Raw genomic sequence first — 20410 nt, forward strand, 5'->3', positions numbered from 1 at the left:
ATCTGTAATTTCCATTAAAATTATCAACACAAAATTTCCGATATTACACGACTTTTAACGAGCACAGGTTTGGTCTACACTACTTGAACTTATGTCAACCATTTCGGTAGTGAACAAGGGTCCCTTCAGTATCTATGAATTCATATCGGTATCCTTCTCTAAACTCCAATATCTAGTTAAAAAAAATACAATATTTACGACTACCCCAATTTCCCTAAACTTATGAATGGATCTTTTCATAATGAATGAAATAGGACAAAATATAGCACTTTTATGCTAAATGGAATTTCACGTTTAATTAATATTCAATGTCTCTACAAGTTCTTTTTATTGATAATGAAATACTATTTTCCATTTTATTTGCCAACAAAATTTTAGAGCTGTACAAAATTGAGAAAAACAAATTGAGATAATAAGAATATTCAACAGGGAAAAGCAGGGATATTAGAAGCATTTGTTGAAGTTTGACTTTAGAATATAAAATTTCATTTTATTTCATGTTTTCTAGATCTGTAGATTTTTTCTTTACTACCTTCCGAAAAAAGTTAAACGATATAGGAGTTTGTTTTAGTTTACGGTATTTTCTAAGGTATTGACTTAGTTTGTTACTGTTCTTTCCCTTATCTCTTACAGGCCTGATGCAATTTGGATTATTTTTCAAACTATTTATATCAAACATAGAGTGAATATATAATCTTTTAATAAAAAAATTCAACTAGATTCTAAAATTATTTTTATTCAAAAATTTTACAACCTTCTCTGAAATTTCTTTGAGACACAGGGCTAATAGATCGCTAACAAGGATTTGAAGACAATGGACAATGGTTTGGAGGAGTTCATGTACTTTTCTCTGGTATTCAAATATCAAGGACCTATGAAAAATATTCAAAATGGTTTTACTACGATAATAATTATATATAAACATGAGTTATGCCGGTAGTTATTTAATAATATCCTGCTAAGTATTGTTAATATTTATCTTGACAAATTACTCATCACCTCAAACTAAGGATCCATTTTGCAGTCTGGTAGAATTCAATGGCAATATCTCTCCATTTAATCTATTCATCATGCTTTTCTCGTCTGGGTGAGGCCATCCTGTCTTATTACCATTCCTATCAAGTAGTAGTAGTACCAGTCCTAGAAAATTTGTAAAGTGGCACATTATTGTGAATATTAGCCTTTCTGTGGGGCAGATTGATACAAAAATGGGGCAATTTGGTACATTTGATTAATCATTTAGAATTTTAGATTTTGGTTTGAGTACTTTTTACTTAAATTATTCTGTTTTGTGCCTGTTCTACCCTTTATAAACTTTATAAGCGAGGAAATTTTTCTTACTAAAAACCGATTTTGAAACATTTATTGAAAAAGCACATTACTCGTTATGATACAGAAAAGTAATTTACTGTTGTTGAGAATTAAATTTCCTGTAGGGGAAAGTGGGGCTACTTTGAGCTGTGAGGCTACATTGATGTATCATTTTCTTTGCCTATGACGCTGGTCTTTGTAGGGAGTTAGTAATGAATTGAATATTTTCAGTGTGTACTGTATAGCGATGATAATGAAATATGCTGAATAGAATTTATTACAATTATTTTATTTTAGATCTACAATTGTTTTGTTTATCCAAATTGCATCATGTTAAAACCCGGTTTTCGACATATGTACATTACGGGGTAAAATTGTATAAATGTTTCAAAGTTCTCTATAAAAAATTTTAATATTTCGTCTTAATTTTTTCTTATAGAGCAATAATGGAAGAGTACTACGGCTCGGAATATTAAGAGGCATGATATTTATTTGAAAAACTAAGCCGCAAAAGAATATAGTTGACATTTTTATGTATGCTAATTTGTATCTTAATTAACCATTTAACTATAGTTGTTCATTTTAATTTTTATTTTTTAAAATATATTAATAAAAATAGGTAGGTGTAATTCCCTACTTGCGCTCTGTATCTCGCATCGACACGAATTTAACAAGGTAATTAAATGGAAAATTGATTTTATAAATTAAATTTGAACTAATGCAGAGCATTCATGTGAGAGTTAAATGGTAAAAAACAGCTAATAATTTTTAGAAATTCAATTTTTTTGGAGCATCTATGGTAGATTTTTTTTCTGTTATCAAGATATCGGTTTTTGAAATTTTTGATTAGTATCATTTTGGCCCAGGTTTTCTTGCTACATAAGATAATTTGTGAAAAGGTTTTTATATATATTAATCAAAATTAACAGGCTCGCCATTTTCATTAAATTTGTGTAGCGTCTTATTATTACCTTGGATTGCTTAATATAGTATGATTCCATTTAGTTCAATAACCAAGGAGAAAATTACAGCATCTCAAACAACCCCTGGCTCAAACATCCCGTTCTTTTCTATGTCTTACATTCTCTTGTATTTCGTTATTCATCTAACAGAAAGCAAGAGATAATCGTACTGAAATTTTTAATATATACGTGTATAAAGTATTTCCTAAAATTAAAACTCTCTGCACGTGCTTCCCAAAGGATCCTCTGGTCCAAAGTGAAACTTTTAATCATCTGATTAGACCTTAACTTTGTTAAAAACTATTTGACAGTTATCACAAATATGAATCCGATAAATATAGATTTTTTCGGACGATTGATCGTTTTCCCTTATTGTTTTCAGAGAGAATGGTAAGACATAGGGGAAAGTGGGGCACCTTCTAAATTGGTATTTTTCATCTATTTTTAAATAAAATTGAGCCTCAATCTGTTTGTGCAGCTAAATTATATAACGATAAGGCTCAATTTTATTTGCAAATAGGGGAAAAATCCCAATTTCAAAGGTGCCGCACTTTCAAAGGTGCCCCACTTCCCTCTATCAAAATAAAGTTTTCGATGAACGTTAAATATTGAGGAGTGGCGACAAACTCGTGAATTTAGATTGATCATTCACTATATTATCCTTTTTATGTCCTAAATTTTTTCTTAATAACTAAGGCCTTCGAGATTTTGTTTTTGTAACAAAATTTAACCTAATAGGTTTTGTCTGACTAAACTACAGGGCTAAAATGAAAATTGATACATTTTACATTTACATTAAAGCATTTAGAAAGTTTTATTATAATTGAAGCTGCAACTGGTTGGTGTTGAGTGTTTTCTAACACAATAACTTCCTTAAATTATTTCAAGCAGTACGGGAAAGGAACGTCTAAGTTGCAAAACTAATTTTAATAATAACGCATAACTTCAAATATCCAGGCTTTTAAGGGATAACATAGATTATGAAGACTAAAAACGAGAAAATTTTCTATGAGTATAATTTTTTCAGCATAAAAAATATTAATGTCAAGCTCTTGTATAAAAAAATAACATGTAAAGTATAGGGGAGACTGGGGCAAAATTTGTCAAAACGAAAATTTTAATATTCACTATTTTCTAAAATAAAAGAGACTGAGGCTTGATTTTTTTATTATAGATAGCCTTCATGAACCTTCTTAAACTTACAAAGTTTCAAGGAATTCGAGGAAGGATTATATAAAATAAAAAATAATAAAATTTTGAGCCCTATTTTTGGAATATTTGGCTTACACAAAATATAAATACTGATTAGTTCAATTTAAGCACATTTCTCAAAAAAATTATCTTCAACAAAGTTGAAGAGGAATAAATTTCCTATAAAATATGTCTATTTGATAAGATCAAAGAGTGATCTTATCTAATAGAAAGTAAGTTTTATTAAAAAAGGTCTCCTCTAAAATATAGTTTAAAATTTTCTACTATTAATGTTCGTTAAAGCTTGAATATTTTTTTTCAATTGAAAAAAAAAGAGAAGAAAAATTACGAAAAATATGTTGTTTCTTAGTGTTTGTAACCTACATAACCCCTTATGAAATCAATTTAAAGGAGTTATATGGCGCAATTGTAAATGACATTAAGTCCTATACATATATTTATGTCAGTGTACTAAAAAACTCTGATGTATAATGTTAATAAACAATTCCAGATAATTTATTGTATTTATTTACCCTTTTGATTAAAAAAAAATTGCAATATGCTTTTCAATGCTGAATTTTCCCAATAGTATGGCAGAAAACATCCTTCTATACTTTTTGAACCATAATAATATATGGTACAATTATCAATATTTTCAATATATATATTTTTTAATAATAAAAATAAAGCACAAAAATAAAATGAAATCAAATACTCGATAGGTATATCAGATATGAATTAATTCTTTTGAAATCATTAACATTTAACAAATTGTTCGTGATTGCATGATTCACACGGTTTTCCGGAGCGATTTTTCAAGTTTTCCGTGCTGGAGTAGAAAGAGTAATATTTCATCCCATTCCCTGCAACAATTTCTACGAAATAGGGTGCCTCTGGATGACAAATTCAGTTTTTTTTTTTTGATAAATTGAGGAAGTGCGGTTGAAGAATACAATTGCTATTAATGTGCCTTCAATGCTGTGGTCTTCCTTCTTCCTTTCCATTTCAGTAAACATAGTGTTAAATAGTATATATCTCTGATAATGTGTCTTTTGGTGGTCCTCAGAGTCAAAGTGGCCACAACCGCACAATAAACTGGAGCGAGTGCATTGGGTACAAGCACCCACAATTGACTTTCCTGTCGAGAGTCTCTTTCTGGTGGCTGACACCGCTCCTGTGGCGTGGCTGGTGGAAGCCACTGGAGTTGGAGGATCTGGGAAATTTGAGCGAGGAAGATACTTGTCGCTATCACTATGACAAATTCCTCATCAACTGTCGCACTACACCGTCTAAGTCCTTGTGGCGAGCATACATGAAGACATACTGGCGAGAGACGGTCTTTGGTGGTATTCTCAGATTGTTCAGCGATGCCACTACCCTCATAGGGCCACTTGGAATATCTCTCGTGGTGGACTTTGTGGCAGAGGGACAGAGGAGAAGTGCAGGGATGAATGGTGCTGCAGCTAATGCTTCAATTGCTGATCCAGGCACTGACATGAATGATGGAATTCACTTTGTCACATGGCGTGACTTGATGACGAACGGCTGGTTCGTTGCTGTGTTGATTCTCTTGGCAGCACTGGCTCAAGGCTCCCTGTCTCAATCATCCACCCACATCATCAACATGGTGGGAATTCACCTCAAAGCTGCTATACAGGGTGTCATATATCGCAAAACTCTCTCACTCAGTCCAGCATGCTTTCGTCATGGCCAAACTACCGCAGTATCTGAACATACTGAAGAGCATCCAGCAGACAAGGGTGAGGAGATGCACAGCGAAACCGATGCTGGATCCATTACCAATCTGATGACGGAGGATGCGGAAAACATCATGTCGTTCTTCTGGATCATTCACTATGTGTGGTCGATACCGCTGAAGGTAGGTAACACAACAATTGTATGCATGTCTTTCTACTTTGCCATCCAATTTCGCGAATGATGTTTCTGGGTCAAGCTTACTCATGCTTTGACAATGAATAATGCTTTATTGAACATGTGATGTGTTTAATAATCCCTGTACTAACTGTAAAATAATAAATTGCTCAAAGAAAATAAAGGTAACAAAATAATGTCTAACAGGAAATTATAAATTGTGCATAAATAGTTTTCATAATAAAAATAAGAATTTAGTACAACATCCTATGAAGAAACTAGGATTATTCCTAAACATAATTTCTAGTTATAAATTATTATTTTTATTCACACATGGATAGGATGAGATTAAGTGCAAAAGTAAAGAACACTTTCCAACCCAAGAAGCATTTTTTTTCTCAATATAGTCTTGTAGAATTTCCCAAGTAAGGCATTATAGAACCAAAAATCTTGTTATTTGCTTATAACGCTCTTGGTTCCATCACTGAGATTACTGTAAGTAAAGTGGCGCACTCTTAAGGATCTTGAGAGCTTCTATAGGTATTTCAACGGAAAATTCTCACTTTAAGTCTTTTAAAAGTGCACTTAAAGACTTGTTTATTACTTAGTTCTATAAGGCAGCTATTTTGCTTCTTGGAAAGTCAGAAAAATTTTTGGTAACTTAATTGTGACTCAACCTTAGGACATCTGTATCATTTGACTTTTAGTGCTTCAATATTTTATAATTTAATTTATTACGTGTGATACTTTCACCGTGCTAGACCTACATAATATTTCGATTTAGATTGTTTACCGAAGTGCCAGGTAATAATATTTATTTCAGTTGTTTTTACAAGTTTTTCCAGTAGTACTGACCAGTGAAAAGTTTTTCCCAATCAATTTTTTTTGGCTATGTCCAGAGCTTTGGGTCACAATTTGTCCCTTCAGTTGTCGATTGAATATATTCTCTGAAATTTTCTGAGAGATCGTTTAAGATTCGAAAGCTTTATGCAAAGTGGCGAGACCAGGAAAAAAACCTGTGAAAATAATATATTGCACCAGTTCCATCACATAGATTTTATATTTTTTTTAAGTAAAAATAAGTGCTACCCTAAGAGATCCTTTTTAGTACAAAAATAGTTATTTTCGCTATGTTATAATAAATTTTGATATTAATATAATGAAAAAAAAGGAAATTCTTACCAACAAATTTTCGAATTGCTAAAAGAAGATTTTTTTTTAAATAAAATCAAAATCAAGTAAAACAAAATTAAGAAATAAAACTAAAAAAAAAATAAAAATCAAATTTTCTTTTGAAAAGGCATTTGCATATTATTTAAAATGATTTCATATTAAGTTCATTGAACAAATACTTCTTACCAAGAAGAATTTTTAAATAAATTTACAGTCTTTATTTTCCGCAGTACTAAATTCTTTTGTCTGCCTTTAACCCTCTAACGGGTAAGACCGCTTGCAGGCGGTCTTCACAAAAATCACATTTACAGCTACAATAAAGGTTTTATTTATTTAAAAGTGCTATAGTGTCCTCGGTAATAGTCTTATAAACATCTCTTGAAAGTTTGAACTCATTTTGACTCTTCGTTTTGTTGCTATTCCCAGTTTTGTGTGCCAGGTCAGAGAAAAAGCAACAAAAAATATTTGTGCAAAAAACTCATTTCCAATTTCCATAAAAATACCGATTTAAAGTTATCTGACTAAAATAAATTTATTTTTTACTGAAAGATATGTCATTCTACTCTCTATATTTTATTTAAAAAAATTGAAAAAACTAAAAATGTAAATTTTAGAAGCAAAAAGAGTTTCAAAAATTTTTTATATTTTCTCACCTAGCGCCTAAACTAAAAGAGATAATGAAGAATGGATGGTTTTTTCGACTTTATTGGATTATAATTATCCTAGAAAAAACTTTTTAGAACTTTTTTTTCGCATATTAAAGAAAACACCGTTAGAGGGTTAAAATATCGCAACAAGTAATGGAAACAAACAATTTATGAGGGGTAGCGTGGAAGGTGAAGGTGGACGTGGTTAAGTCAGAGGTAATGGTAATCTCCCGCCTGTACACTGAAACGGAGTCCCACTGAAACAGGTGGAGAAGGTTAAGTATCTCGGACTGTTTTTCACAAGTGATAGTAGGATGGACGCAGAACTCTCGTCGGGGATCGACTAAACTTCTACAGTACTGAGGTAGCTTGGCGGATGCATGGTGAGGAAGGCCGAGCTTAGTCGTTTAACTAAATTATCAATTTTCAAAGCTGTGATAATTCCTATTTTCACATATGGTCAAGAGATGTGGGTTATGAGTGAAAGTATAACATCGCGAGTACAAGTTGCTGAGATGAGGCACGTCCGGGCGGTTAAGGGAATCACTCGTGGAAATCAAGCGAGGAACGTAGCCGCTCATTAGAAGATAAGAGTGGAGCAGTTGCTTCTTCGAGTTGAGAGATCACAACTCCTATGGTATGGGTATATTCAGCGCAAGAATAAAGAATCCCCAGAAAAGCTATGCAAGGTATTGATTGTGAGAAGACCTAGACCTCGGGGAATATCTAGGATAACGTGGCTGAATCAAATTCAGAATCTTGCTTTGGAGCGCCTTGGGATCGATTCCAAACATCTTCCTGAAGTGGCGGAGGATTGACAAGCTTAGGCTTCTAATCTTTTGAGTATATTTAACTCATGGGTATTAATATTAGGACTAGCTCCTTCTAGAACCGATACCTGATAAGCCAGACTCATATTGAGTCTATATGGAAAAACTGAGAGTATTACGAAAGTTTGTTGATTGACTTGGCTTTAATCGAAAATGAATAAAGGGAAATGTAGGCATAGTTTCTCAGGATTTTGAGAGACTTTCGAGAATTGGGCAAAATCTCAAGTCTGAACTGAAGACCGCTTTAAACGAGGCGAATTTTTTCTTTGTTTACGGACAAATTATTGGCTTAAGAAATGAAAAACCCATTCATTATAGAAAAAATGAAAAAAATCGCATCGTTTCGAAGCTTACCCGTGCGAACCATGACCCCATTCTTCTAAGGGGTACCACACCTCTCCTGAATCGTTCGATAAATTTCTACAAGCAAATTAATTCTATTTCTTCATTATGATAGGGGCAAGGACTATTAGGTGAGATTCTTAACAATCTCACCTACTATAATCCTAACAAAATTTCATGTCGTCCGATCGACCTCAAACTTGGCCAAAATGTGTTTCAGCATTTCCTGATCACGAATATATGGGGGGCTAAGTTACGTTCCCGGACGGCGGGCCGGCCGTCCGGCCGCTCTTTGGAGCTTAATAGCTCCTAAACTAAAAAAGATATCGACTTGCGGTTTTCGGCAAAGGTTAAATATCGTATGAAAATTGCAACATGGTGCATTGACCCCCCACCCCTCCTTCCGCCATTTTGAAGACCCCCCTTTTTTTGTTTTCTCAATAGCTCCGCCCCTATGGCATCGAGCGAGCTCAAATTTTAGTATGTTATAGCTGGGCCTTAGGGCTTTCCATCAATACCAAACTTAAGGTCCTCCGACCCCCCTGACCCGAGCTATAAGGGTCCAAAAAAAATTTCTTAAAATGGCCATAACTCCGGTTCTAATTGTCAGAATTTAAAAAATGAGAACTTTTTGGAAACCTCTCATGAAATGCCACTTCCCCTTCTAACATTGCAAGTTCATAAAACCACCGCTAGGGGCGCTATTATTAAAAAGAAAATTTTTAAATCTTAAAAGTTAAATAACTCAAAAATTCCTTATGCAATCGGGCTGAAATTTTAGTATGCTGTAGCCGGTGATTATACCTATCAAACAAAAAAAAACCTTAAGTCGATCCATAACCCCTGACCCGAGCTATAAGGGGTCAAAGTTCGAACATTGATCGGCCTCTATCTCCGGTTCTAATTAACATAGCGACCTAAATTTTACCTTTTTGGTTTCGTCTCGATGAGCACTTTCAGATGGAAGTTCAAAAAGTCACCACAGGTGGCGCTGTGATAGCGTCAAAATTCATCGAAATTCAAAGTCACTTTTCTCAAAAACGGCATTGTGCAAGTTAATGAAATTTTAGTACGTTGTAGTCCAGTCTAGGACGTTTCCAAAATGGTGCAAATGTGCGCTGTGGTTGAAACAAAATTGGAGATATGAGGGGTCAAAGTTCACAAAATTCAAAAAATCATATCTCCGGTTCTATGTGACCGATTTTGATGAATGAGGGCTTAGACGAAAGGTCTCACCAAATGCTACAACTTTCTAGAATATTTGAACTTCGTGGGACCAACACCAGGGCGCCACAGTCGAAAAACCAATTTCAATATCACATAACCTCAATTATCTCGACTGTCGCTGAACCGATTTTGATGATTACTTCGACATAATTGTAGAGGACATTTGTCTCTACATTTCGTTCGTACATCATTTTTCGCTCAGACTACGCTATCACTCCGATTTTGCCGTTTAAGTGTGGAAAAATCGATTTTACCCATAATAACGCTTTGAAATCACTCAGATGCCAATTTGACTGCCTATACTCCACAAAGACACTTAAAATAGGGTTTTAAATGGAAAGTCCCACAAAATACAACAATTCTTTGATATAGTTGAGGTTCAACAAATGACTACTTGGGGCACTCTGGCTGAAAAAACGAGTTAAGAAACAAAAAACCTCGATTATCTTGGCTTCTGAGTAATCGATGAGATCAAGTTCTACGGCAAAATTATAGAGAACATTCTGGTCTACATTTCACCCATATATCACTTTTCTGTCAGTTCATCCAAATCCTTGATATTTTATTCATTTTTATTCATTTATTTAAATCAAACATAATAGGGTTTTCCCCTCTTACAATGATGTTTGATAAAATGACAACAAAAAAATAGACAGTTCAAAGAAAAAGCGAAGAAAAGTAACAAGAAAAGCAAAGCAAAAGCAACAAAAAAGAAAAGAAAAGAAAAAAAAACTTATTCGAAACATAATGATAGAATGTCCTTTTTGAGAAGCATTATTGAGTGAGGATATAAGAGTCAGCCTAGTGGAGCGCCGCTCCTAGGTAGAGAACGCCATTCCTTGACCCCCACTCCAGGGGGCCATATGTCCGGTTTCAGCACACTTTCAAGCAATTCCCGAGGGATAGAAATCCTGAATGTTGTGTAGGTCACTACCTTGACACTACGCGGAGGCGGTAAATTTAATACAGTTGACGGGATTCCCAGAGAAATTAAATAGTTTCTAATGCGGTCAGTAGTCACGTCCAGAGATAACCCAGTTACGAATACTTGAGCCGTATCCAGCCCAGGTTCAGTGTCACAGGGTGCAGCTTTGAGTGGGCACGATTTTGATGTACCAGAAATGAGAGGTTTCTTCATGTTCTCTGTCCAACGGTCAATCTCAGAAATTTTGCCCATCACACAAGGGACCGTTTGGAGGTTTTGCTTCGGGATTGCACCGTGATTTAAAGACTTATTATCCAGAGTGGGCACTTTAGTATCCATAGAAGTATTCACCAGAGTTAGAGATTTTAAAGAAACAGTAGATTCAAAGCCAGGTGTCAAACTCTTAACATTTAAATCCCCATGAGGCAAGGATGTAGATCCAGTTCCAGTATGTACTAGAGCGATTGGGTCCCTCACGCAGGACTCATCAAGATCAACGTTCCGATACGATACCGCGGAAGCCGCGGGAGCAGCAGTAGGCAATCCAGTCACCGGAGAAGTGGTACCATTGTGACATCCCGCAAAATCCATCACACCAGTAGCAGTGAGCGATTTTTCAGCCAAAGAACGAGGAGCTGTAATCACTGAAGGACGAGGTGAATTCATACCCCGAAAAGTTATCGCATCCAGGCGATATTCGAGGGCTCTTACGTCAGTACGGAGAGCATGGTAAACTGACAATTCACTCCTTAGGCTCATGTTTTCATCTTTGAGAGCATCAACTATGCTCTCTAGTCGAATAATTCTGGCAAAAAGGGATGCCATAGAAAGTTCCTCCTCAATATCGCCCATATATGTAATTGCAATATATGTAATTGCCCATATATGCCCGCAATATATGTATTGGTTTAAATACAAAATTTGTATAATTTCACGAATTTGATTCAAGATAACTGAATGGCGTCTCCCAACTTCAGCTCTAAATCGAATTTGCATGCACTCCGAGTTAGCTCACATTGAGAATCTCACCTACATAAGCCGGTTAGGATTATCTGTCCCTTTTGTAGTGAATGGAACCCATTAGACAGCCCCTTAAATTAAATTTGTGATTTGTGAAAGTTTTTATCTCGTGTATAATAATTGTAGTATTCCATTACACGGTGCAACGATGATTTTGTCCCTGGGTTCTTATGCTATTTTTTCTATTGCTAGGGTCAAATGATTTACGAAAATACTTATCATTTTGATTTCATTTGGATTTTGTGCCTGGTATTTATGAAAAACCGTTTTTGCCGTTTTTTGATACTTGGGTGCCTATATCTCCGATTCTACTGAACCGATTTATTTCTCATTATGGAATAATTTGGTCTCCTTTACATGCCCGATAAATCCTCTGAACAGATGAAATTCGTACAACTGACACCAGGGGCGCTGTAGTCTCAAATATGTCAGAAAACATGGAAAAATCGAACTTTTTAGCAACTTTGATCAAAAATATCTCGAAAATTAGGACTGTCCCTAACAATCTGTTTTATGGGTTTGATAGAGAATTTAATCAGCTACATTTTCGTCCATGTACAACTTTTCTCTCAGATTATTTTTTAACCTCGATATTGAGGTGATAAGTTTTTTTTTGAATTAAAAAAAACTTATTCACAAAATTTCTTAAAAAGGGGCGTGGCCTAAAATCATTTTTTGGTGAAGCTTGCTCAAAAAGATAGGCACTACCTTAAAGAAAAAAAAAATGATTTGAAGTTAAGCGTCTAACGATTGGAATTAATATTGTAGAAAAGAATAAGAATTTTTAGCAATAATAAAAACATAGTGTTAATTTAATAATAATAATAATAACAATAATAATGCATATATTTAAATCACAAAAATAGGGTCACCCCTCTTACAATTGTGATTGAAGAACATAAAATAAGTAATGCAAATTTAAATTTAATTTAATTTAATTAAATTTTATTTTATTTTAATTTAAATTTAAAAAAAATAATAATAAAATTGATGTGAAACACCTAACAAAAGTCTGTACTAAAATTTATATGTCCCCAATCTGCTTTAGTAAACTATTTTCTACCCACAACTACTGTAATTTATATCTACCTGACATGTACTAAATTCTGACTGTTGCACAACTGAATCACAAATTTGCATAGTGAAAGAAAAGTCCAATTATTATATGAATGCGAGGAGCACATGTGAGTCCTGGGAAATGAGGAGGAAAAAAAAAGTTTCATTGCAATTTCTCTTGCAGATATCCATTGTAATTTATTTGCTATATTTGAAATTGGGCTGGAGCGCAGTATTCGGATCATTAATTTGTGTGGCTTTAATGACTCCGCTACAATTTTTAATTGGAAAAATGATGTCAAAAAATGCGGAAAAAATGTCGGTAAGTGTATTACAATACCATATTATTAGTATTGTTTGCTCAGCTCCGTACATTTTTTTTTTGCACATCATTCCATTTCGCTTATTATATGTATTATAGCATAGAGTTCTTATAAAATATGCAATTTTTTAATTTATTTTCTTTTGCATGAAAATTTTACACTGCAACGTATTTGGATTATTGCATCAATAAATTTCAATTAGCCGTAAGTTTCGACGTCTTGGACTCATTTAGTCTTTTAGTTAGCTATATATTGAGGTTTAATTACGTTTAAAAGTATTGCAAAATCACCAATCAGAAGTGTCTTCTGAAACCAATTTACAAAAGCAATTTGCCATAAGTGCATCTTGATTTTCTAATTCTTGATGAAGTTTCTTCGAGTTTGAGCTTCTTGCTTCATAGAGTTTGTGAATTTAATCTTCAATCACACTAATTAGAAAGTGCCCTGAGAATCAAAGTTGTGATTTAACTATTGAATGAGAGGGGTGGTCTAAGATGGTAAAATGGTTGAGTTGAAAAGGAAAACTTTTGTGGATTTCTGACCGAAGCCCCAAAGGATCAATATTTTGGAGTACTTTGAGCAATGGACTTGTACTTTTAAATTTACGTTTTTGTATCGTGAAAAGTACATATGGAGTGAAATCAGTTTAACTTTTCCCAGTTTTCAACTTTTTAAATAAAATCAATATTTATTTCATAGAGTGCTTCATGGAAAGTTTCTCTGCAACAAAAAAATCACTGTGGTTGTGAAATTTTTAAGTTATTAAAAAATATTTTGAACGTAGCTGAACATAAGACTTCAAAGACTGAGGGAAAATCGTTTCTTCGGTTTTCCATTATTTCATATTTTTATTTATTTATTTTTTCTGACAGGAAAATAAAGGTAAATAAGTTCTTCTTACAGACGTATAAAACATAGCGCACATTAATAATTATTTTGTAAACATGTTTTTAAAATTTCCTATGAGTGACAGCGGAATGACGGAGATGATTAGATTTACCTCTCTTTCATGCCCAACAAACAATAACTTTTGTTTCTGAACATGTTTTCAAAATTTCCTATGAGAGAGCGAGATAACTAGGTCTCGGTTTCAATAATGCCTAAAGCATAATAACTTTTGTTTTGAAAATATGTTTTTGACATTTCAATAAGAGTGCATGAAATAGAGATCTAGTCATCTCGCTTTCTCTCCTAGGAAATTTAAAAAAAACATGTTTATAAACACAACTTATTGTGCGCTTGTCATAACTCTCACTGAAATGTCAAAGATATTTTTACAAAACAAAAGCTATTGTGCGTTGGGAATCCCTCTCAATGAAACATCAAAAATATGTTTATATAACTAATGTTATGGTGTTTTGGATAATAAGTTCTTGAGTATTATGCCCAGCGCACAATAACTTTTGATTATAAACATGTTTTCAAAATTTCCTATTAGATAGAGCGAGATGACTAGATCCAGATCTAGATTTCACTCACTCTCATTGAAATGTTAAAAATATGTTTACTAAACAAAAGTTATTGTGCGTTGGGCATTAAGTTCACTCACAATAACTTTTGTTTTGTAATTTCTCACCTTCCTATAAGAGTGAGCCGTCTGACTAGATTTAGATATCACTCACTTTCACAGAAATATAAAAAACAACATGTTTACAAAATAAGAAGTATTGTGCGTTGGGCAGAATGCATTTTTCCCAGCGCATAGTAATTTTTGTTTGTAGACATGTTTTCGAAACTGCCTATGAGTGTGAGCGAGATGACTAGATCTAGATCTCTCTCATTCTTATTGAAATGTCAAAAATATGTTTACAAAACAAAACTTAGTGTGCCCTGCGTATGATCAGTAGATTTTCAATAAACCGTCTGTATTAACAAACTTTCGAATAAGTTTGTTGATAATTTTCACGTTTAGCTAAGTTTATCTATGTAAGGAAATGTCCTAAAAATCGCAATGATTTCCTCTTAGTTTTGCTGTGATTTTTTATCATTGAGGTTTTCTTTCATGGAATGCACAATGACTATGAGTATTTAAATTTAAAATGTGTACGTAAACAAGAAATCGTTAAATTTGAAACGGTTTCACATCTAGATTTCTTGATAATTAAGATGATATTTTGCTCTATATGCTCAATTGAGATATTGCAATCAATTTGTCATATATTAAAAGGATTTCTTAGTTTACATTTGGTTAGCACTTGTTGTTCGGCGGCTGTTGACCGGTCAGCATATTTTTGCTGATGTATTCAGCGAAAATATGCTGAATACGTGCCTTTTTTCAGCTAACTGTGATCGCTGGGAATTTGACACTTCTGTTTAAAATTTAAACATAACGGATCTTTTTCTTTCTTTGCGCATTTTAGTAATATTTATTGAGTCACTTTTGCATATTACTGTGCTTCTCTGTCTGTGCTCCTAACTTTCCTGGGCTGCCTTGCACGAAGCAACAGAAGTGGAAAAATTGTTCAAAAACTTTAACAGCTTCCTAATATACCATGCAAATCGAGATAGACAAGTCAGTGAATTGAAGTACTCTCTTGCAGGCCCTTTGTAAAATCAATGCCCATGGCAAGCAATGTACCAATCATGTTTGATTAAGTTATAATGTTGAACGGTGCTTAGAAAAGTTATGTAGTTCTGTGGTGCTGAAAAGTTCTCGTAAACTTTGCTTAATTGACTCTGAGGGGATTCTTTTACGTGGACTTTTGGCATGAGGTGTTCACTGCAATTAATCTATATGTGCTTTTTCATTGCAGCAATACACAGATGAGCGATTAAACAAATTGAATGAAATACTTTTGGGTATCCGAATAATAAAGCTGAATGCATGGGTGGAGAGTTTCAAAGAACGACTTCATGCTTGTCGTGAAAAGGAGTTAAAACCCATGAAATTGGACTGTATATACTGGACAGCATTAAGTAAGTTTCTTATTTTACTATTCTTTGAATAAAATGGAGCTATTACATCAGAATTATTAGAAAAAAAATACAGTTTCATTACTAAATGTTGCACTGCTAAAATACGAATTAAACATTTAGTACATGGCTGTACTAAACCAATTCGAGAGATTTGGAGTTTAATTACAATGGCCATGATGATTCTGTGTCACGAATTCATTCATATATCAAAGCTCAATTTGCGATAATAATTTGATTTATAAGCAAATTCTATTATTGTGTATGGCACTTGCAATTGGTGTTGCGGAATGTCGCGAAGGTATACGTTTCCAATTACACTAAGTAGATGAATTGAAAATATATATTTAATTAAAAGGGCAATTTGTATGTATTTATTTGATCCTTTACATCTGTTTTTATTACTGTAAGAAGCTTATATTACACATTAAAATTATTAGCAAAAGGATAAAACAGATGCCGTCAGGAATTGGATTATTAAAATATAATTATCAAAAATTTTTGTAGGGGAAAGCGCGCTACCTTCGGACGATTTATGCTTCGCACAAATCATTTTTTAATGTGTTATAAATTAATTTGATCCTTTATTGGAATTAACTTTTTCCAGGGCTTTCGGCTCGGTCTCCAAGCCTTCATCAGTGGTCATATGAAGGCTTGGAGACCGAGCCGAAAGCTCTGGAGAAAGTTGATGAGCTTTCCCTGAGTGAATTGTATTTTCCCGACGATTTCCGGAATCCCCACCTCGTTAACTATATTACGTCGGTTTGTGTTTTACAAGAAGTGGGGTATCTTTGAATTCGGAAACCTTTGAAACAGGGATATTTTATTTTATTTTTAAGGGGCACTGACTGTTATTATAACGTAATTTAGTTTCATAATTGGTTTGTCGATGTAAATTATCGCTGCCGATAAAAATCCCAAAAGCCAAAAACCCGAAAAAACAAAATCCCGAATGAATCGCTGTTGTGAACGATAACAATAATAATGGTGACACAACGTTCCATGGAGAAACTTAGGCTTTCCAGCAAGGGGAGTTCGGAACATCTATTATTATCTTTTCTCATACAGGCATGGGGTTGTCAATCCCATGCCCCGTGGAATCAAGTGCAGTGAAGCCAGTCAAGCTCATTGGATGCAATTCTAACACCTTTAACCGGAATGGCTCAAAATCCCGAAAAACCAAACTCCCGAATTGATTGGAATCCCGAAAAAGCCAAAATCCCAAATAGCCAAATTCCCAAATGGTCCAAAGTCTGAAAGGCACGAATTTATACGGACAATAATTTCCCAAAATACAGAAAATTTTCCTTACCTCCCGTCGTAAGCGGGAGTGCATTCGTGATAGTAGGTATGACACTTTTAAGATTTAGTGATTTTGGTTTTTTGCGTTTTTGCCGTTCGAGACTTTGGGTTTTCGGGATTTTAAATCATTTAGGATTTTGACAAATTCGGGATTTGGGCTTTTTGAGGTTGTAACCCATTCGGGATTTTGGTTTGCGGGATTTTGTCTTTCGGAATTTTGACCGGAACAATATTTAAGATTCTGCAGAGGACTTGAAAATTCCAGTTAAATTTAAATAATTTGTAGAAACTTTTTTACTCTGGAAGACAAAATCATTAAGTTTTCTTAAAAAATATGCCATAAAAATTTTAGTTTTTTTTTGATAAGACATTGCTTATTGTGGATGTCACTTTACGTCAATAAAATGGCTCTTAAATTCACCGACAGCAGTTCAAAAATTGTGTCGAGACGCATCTTTTAGAATTTTTAGTACACTACTGTGTGGAATTTATCCTTTCCTTTGCTCTAAAAATCTTATACCTTTTTCTTTCGGAAATGAACAATTTATAAACTTGCGTTATTTTGGTACTAAATCCTCAACATGTTTAGGCATTTTAGACAAGTACGTCGAGTTTATTTGTAGTACAGATCGTGCAAGATGCAAGATAACGATTACAATTTGTTTTATGGAATATGAAACATTTTTTTTCATGTGGTAGGTGCATAACGCAATAAACCTGCTATTTAGAAAAAAATTCAATTTACCAACACATTCACTTCACATGCTTTTCTTCTTCGGTTCATTTTGAAAGCTTTCCTCACTCATGTGGCTTCAATCCTGATTACTTTCGTGACACTAGCCATTGCCACGGGCTATGAAGGTGATTTTTCATCGAGCCGTGTCTTTTCCGCCTTGGCTCTCTTCAATCAGCTCACCATTGCACTCTTTATCTTTCCCATAACTGTGCCCATTACCATTTCTGCCATCATAAGCACACGTCGCCTGGAAACTTTTATGGCTCTGCCAGACGTTCAAAAGGAGGTGGATGGGAGCCAAAATGTGGCACGTGTTCTCAGTAGGGGTGACAATTTGCTAGATATCTATGAAAATGAAGATCATAGTGACACGGAAGAGCAGGAAAATACCACCCACGCCGTGGAATCATCACCCGCTGAAGTCGTCCAGGAACCAATGGGAGGACACCGGAGCAAATCAAAGCTAAGGAAGAGCAGTCTCAGTCTTTACAGTCAATTAGAGCGCAATCGAGTGAGGAAAAAGACTCCCAGCAAGGATTTAACTGCACTCACTGACCAACAGACTAGCATATCCGATTCAACAGTGTTCCGGATAAATAATGGCGTGTTCACATGGAGCAAGAATCACTTAAATGCTATCAATTTGACCGTAGAGCATTTACAAGTGAATAAGGGTGAGTTAAAGCGATTTATGTCCTTTATTTTATTGTGTTTATACCCCAATATATCCCCAAAAAACTTCCTTACTACATCCCCCTCAACTCTGCATATATTTTTCAATTACTCTGCCTTTTTTTCCCTTCATATTTTCGGGGGCAATAATGTATCATTAAGCTTTGTCGGTTCACTCATACACTTTGGTGTTTCGTGATGAAATGAAGATGAACGTCTTAATATTGATTTATGTGAATGTTGCCTAATAATTTCATGAAATTTGACACAATGACAACCCCACCTCATCAATCTCGAGTTTTCTTAATTAATCTTACGTGCCACACCACCAACTAATTCATTAAGTCCCAATTTTACTGTTCACTACATTAAATATCATGGTATCTATCGTGTTAAATGAATGGAAAAAAGGACTGATCTGACAGAAAAATTGACCTTTAATTAGTTTGTGATTATTTTGCGTGTTGTATATAAATTTATTTATAAATATTATCAAGCGACGCTCTTGATTGCATTGTTTATTATCTGAAAATTATCAAAACATTCAAAACCAACATTGCAATACATATGGTTCAATGGGCCAAATATTTACAATAAAATCGATATTGTGGCATATTAATATTTTCTAGAGAAAAATTTTATATATCGGATACCAACACTGTTCCATAATGTATATAGGGTAAGTGTGCCAAATTTCGGAATAGTTGCATATAAGCACCGAAGTCCTAAGTTTGAAATGCAATATTTTTAATTCATAATGATATTTTTTATTACTTCCTTTTCGGGAAGGTTGTGTGAAACCTTGAAGACTAGTTTATCATCTTTGTTTTCTTTAAATCACTTCCTAAAATATTGGAAAATTAATAATAATATGGACATTGCTTTGGGTAGTATTCCGGCCACTTTGAGCGAAATACCGGCCACCTTTTTTCTGACCACCTTTTGTGACGCAACGGATAGAAAATTTTCAAAACGTCAAACAGAACGAGTTTAATATTTAGCTTAATACGTTTATATGATCCACAAGCCCAGAGATCTCCCGTGTAATTTGTCCTGGAGACCTGAAGAATAGCATCCCACATTTACGCGCAGATTCCCGTAGCAATTTGCCCTTACTGAACTCTTCCAAGGCCTTTTTCACATCATCTTTTTCATAGAAGCGATGGTTTTTTCTCTGGACATTGTAGATCTCAAAAATTGACTATTCGAATATAACATACATAATTTTAATTAATTTATTTCCATGGCCGAAATTACACTCAAAATTAGAAGCACACTTCCCCTATGTTTCACAAAATTCAAATACACAATACAATGATCGTAAGGAAGTAATTATTAGGATCATGCTATTGAAATCTAGGAAAGAAATGCAATAATTGACTTATTGAGAAAGTTCCTCGTTCCTCTGAGAAATAAATTTAGGTTTACGGAAAATTAAACTTGAATATTATTCAAGTAAAAGACAAAATTAGTTTCAGAAAGCTGAGGGGATAGCGCAGGGCGCAGCCTTTGAAAGTCACACCCTCGCAGAAATTATACTTAAAATCAACTATACTTAATAAGGCTTATTTCACATTGAATTTTAAGCTTTTATCTTAAAATTCTCAGTAATATCAGAGAGTATATTTCTTTCAGCTTTTTAACTTACCCCACCATTCTGAGATTAAGTTTTAAGGTTTAAGTTAAATATTTCGTGTCAAAGTTAAGGAATTCCTATTCTGAATTAAGGGGTACTGATGCTTTCTACTCTATTCTTTTCTGAAAATTTTCCTTAAGTAGAGGTTTTAGAGGTTTTTCCGACGAGCTTTAAAATTATATATATTTTTTTATAGAACTTAAATATTTTCATTACAGCCTCGTTGTTGTGAAGGTCATTGTGATTCATCGGATTCATCATAAAAAAAATTA

The 20410-nt window shown here is 34.0% G+C and overlaps 1 protein-coding gene across 1 annotated transcript in view; it reads left to right on the forward strand.

The window, feature by feature from the left end:
• LOC129805689 (ATP-binding cassette sub-family C member Sur) overlaps window positions 1-20410 on the forward strand; it is a 67381-nt gene that overhangs the window by 12014 nt on the left and 34957 nt on the right. Inside the window, exons 2-5 of the mRNA XM_055853771.1 lie at window positions 4531-5343; window positions 12741-12878; window positions 15633-15795; window positions 17887-18504. Of these exons, the coding sequence (XP_055709746.1) occupies window positions 4531-5343; window positions 12741-12878; window positions 15633-15795; window positions 17887-18504 (1732 nt within the window). The remainder of the gene's footprint in view (window positions 1-4530; window positions 5344-12740; window positions 12879-15632; window positions 15796-17886; window positions 18505-20410) is intronic.

Source organism: Phlebotomus papatasi, chromosome 3, assembly GCF_024763615.1.
Source record: "Phlebotomus papatasi isolate M1 chromosome 3, Ppap_2.1, whole genome shotgun sequence".
Lineage (NCBI taxonomy): Eukaryota > Metazoa > Arthropoda > Insecta > Diptera > Psychodidae > Phlebotomus > Phlebotomus papatasi.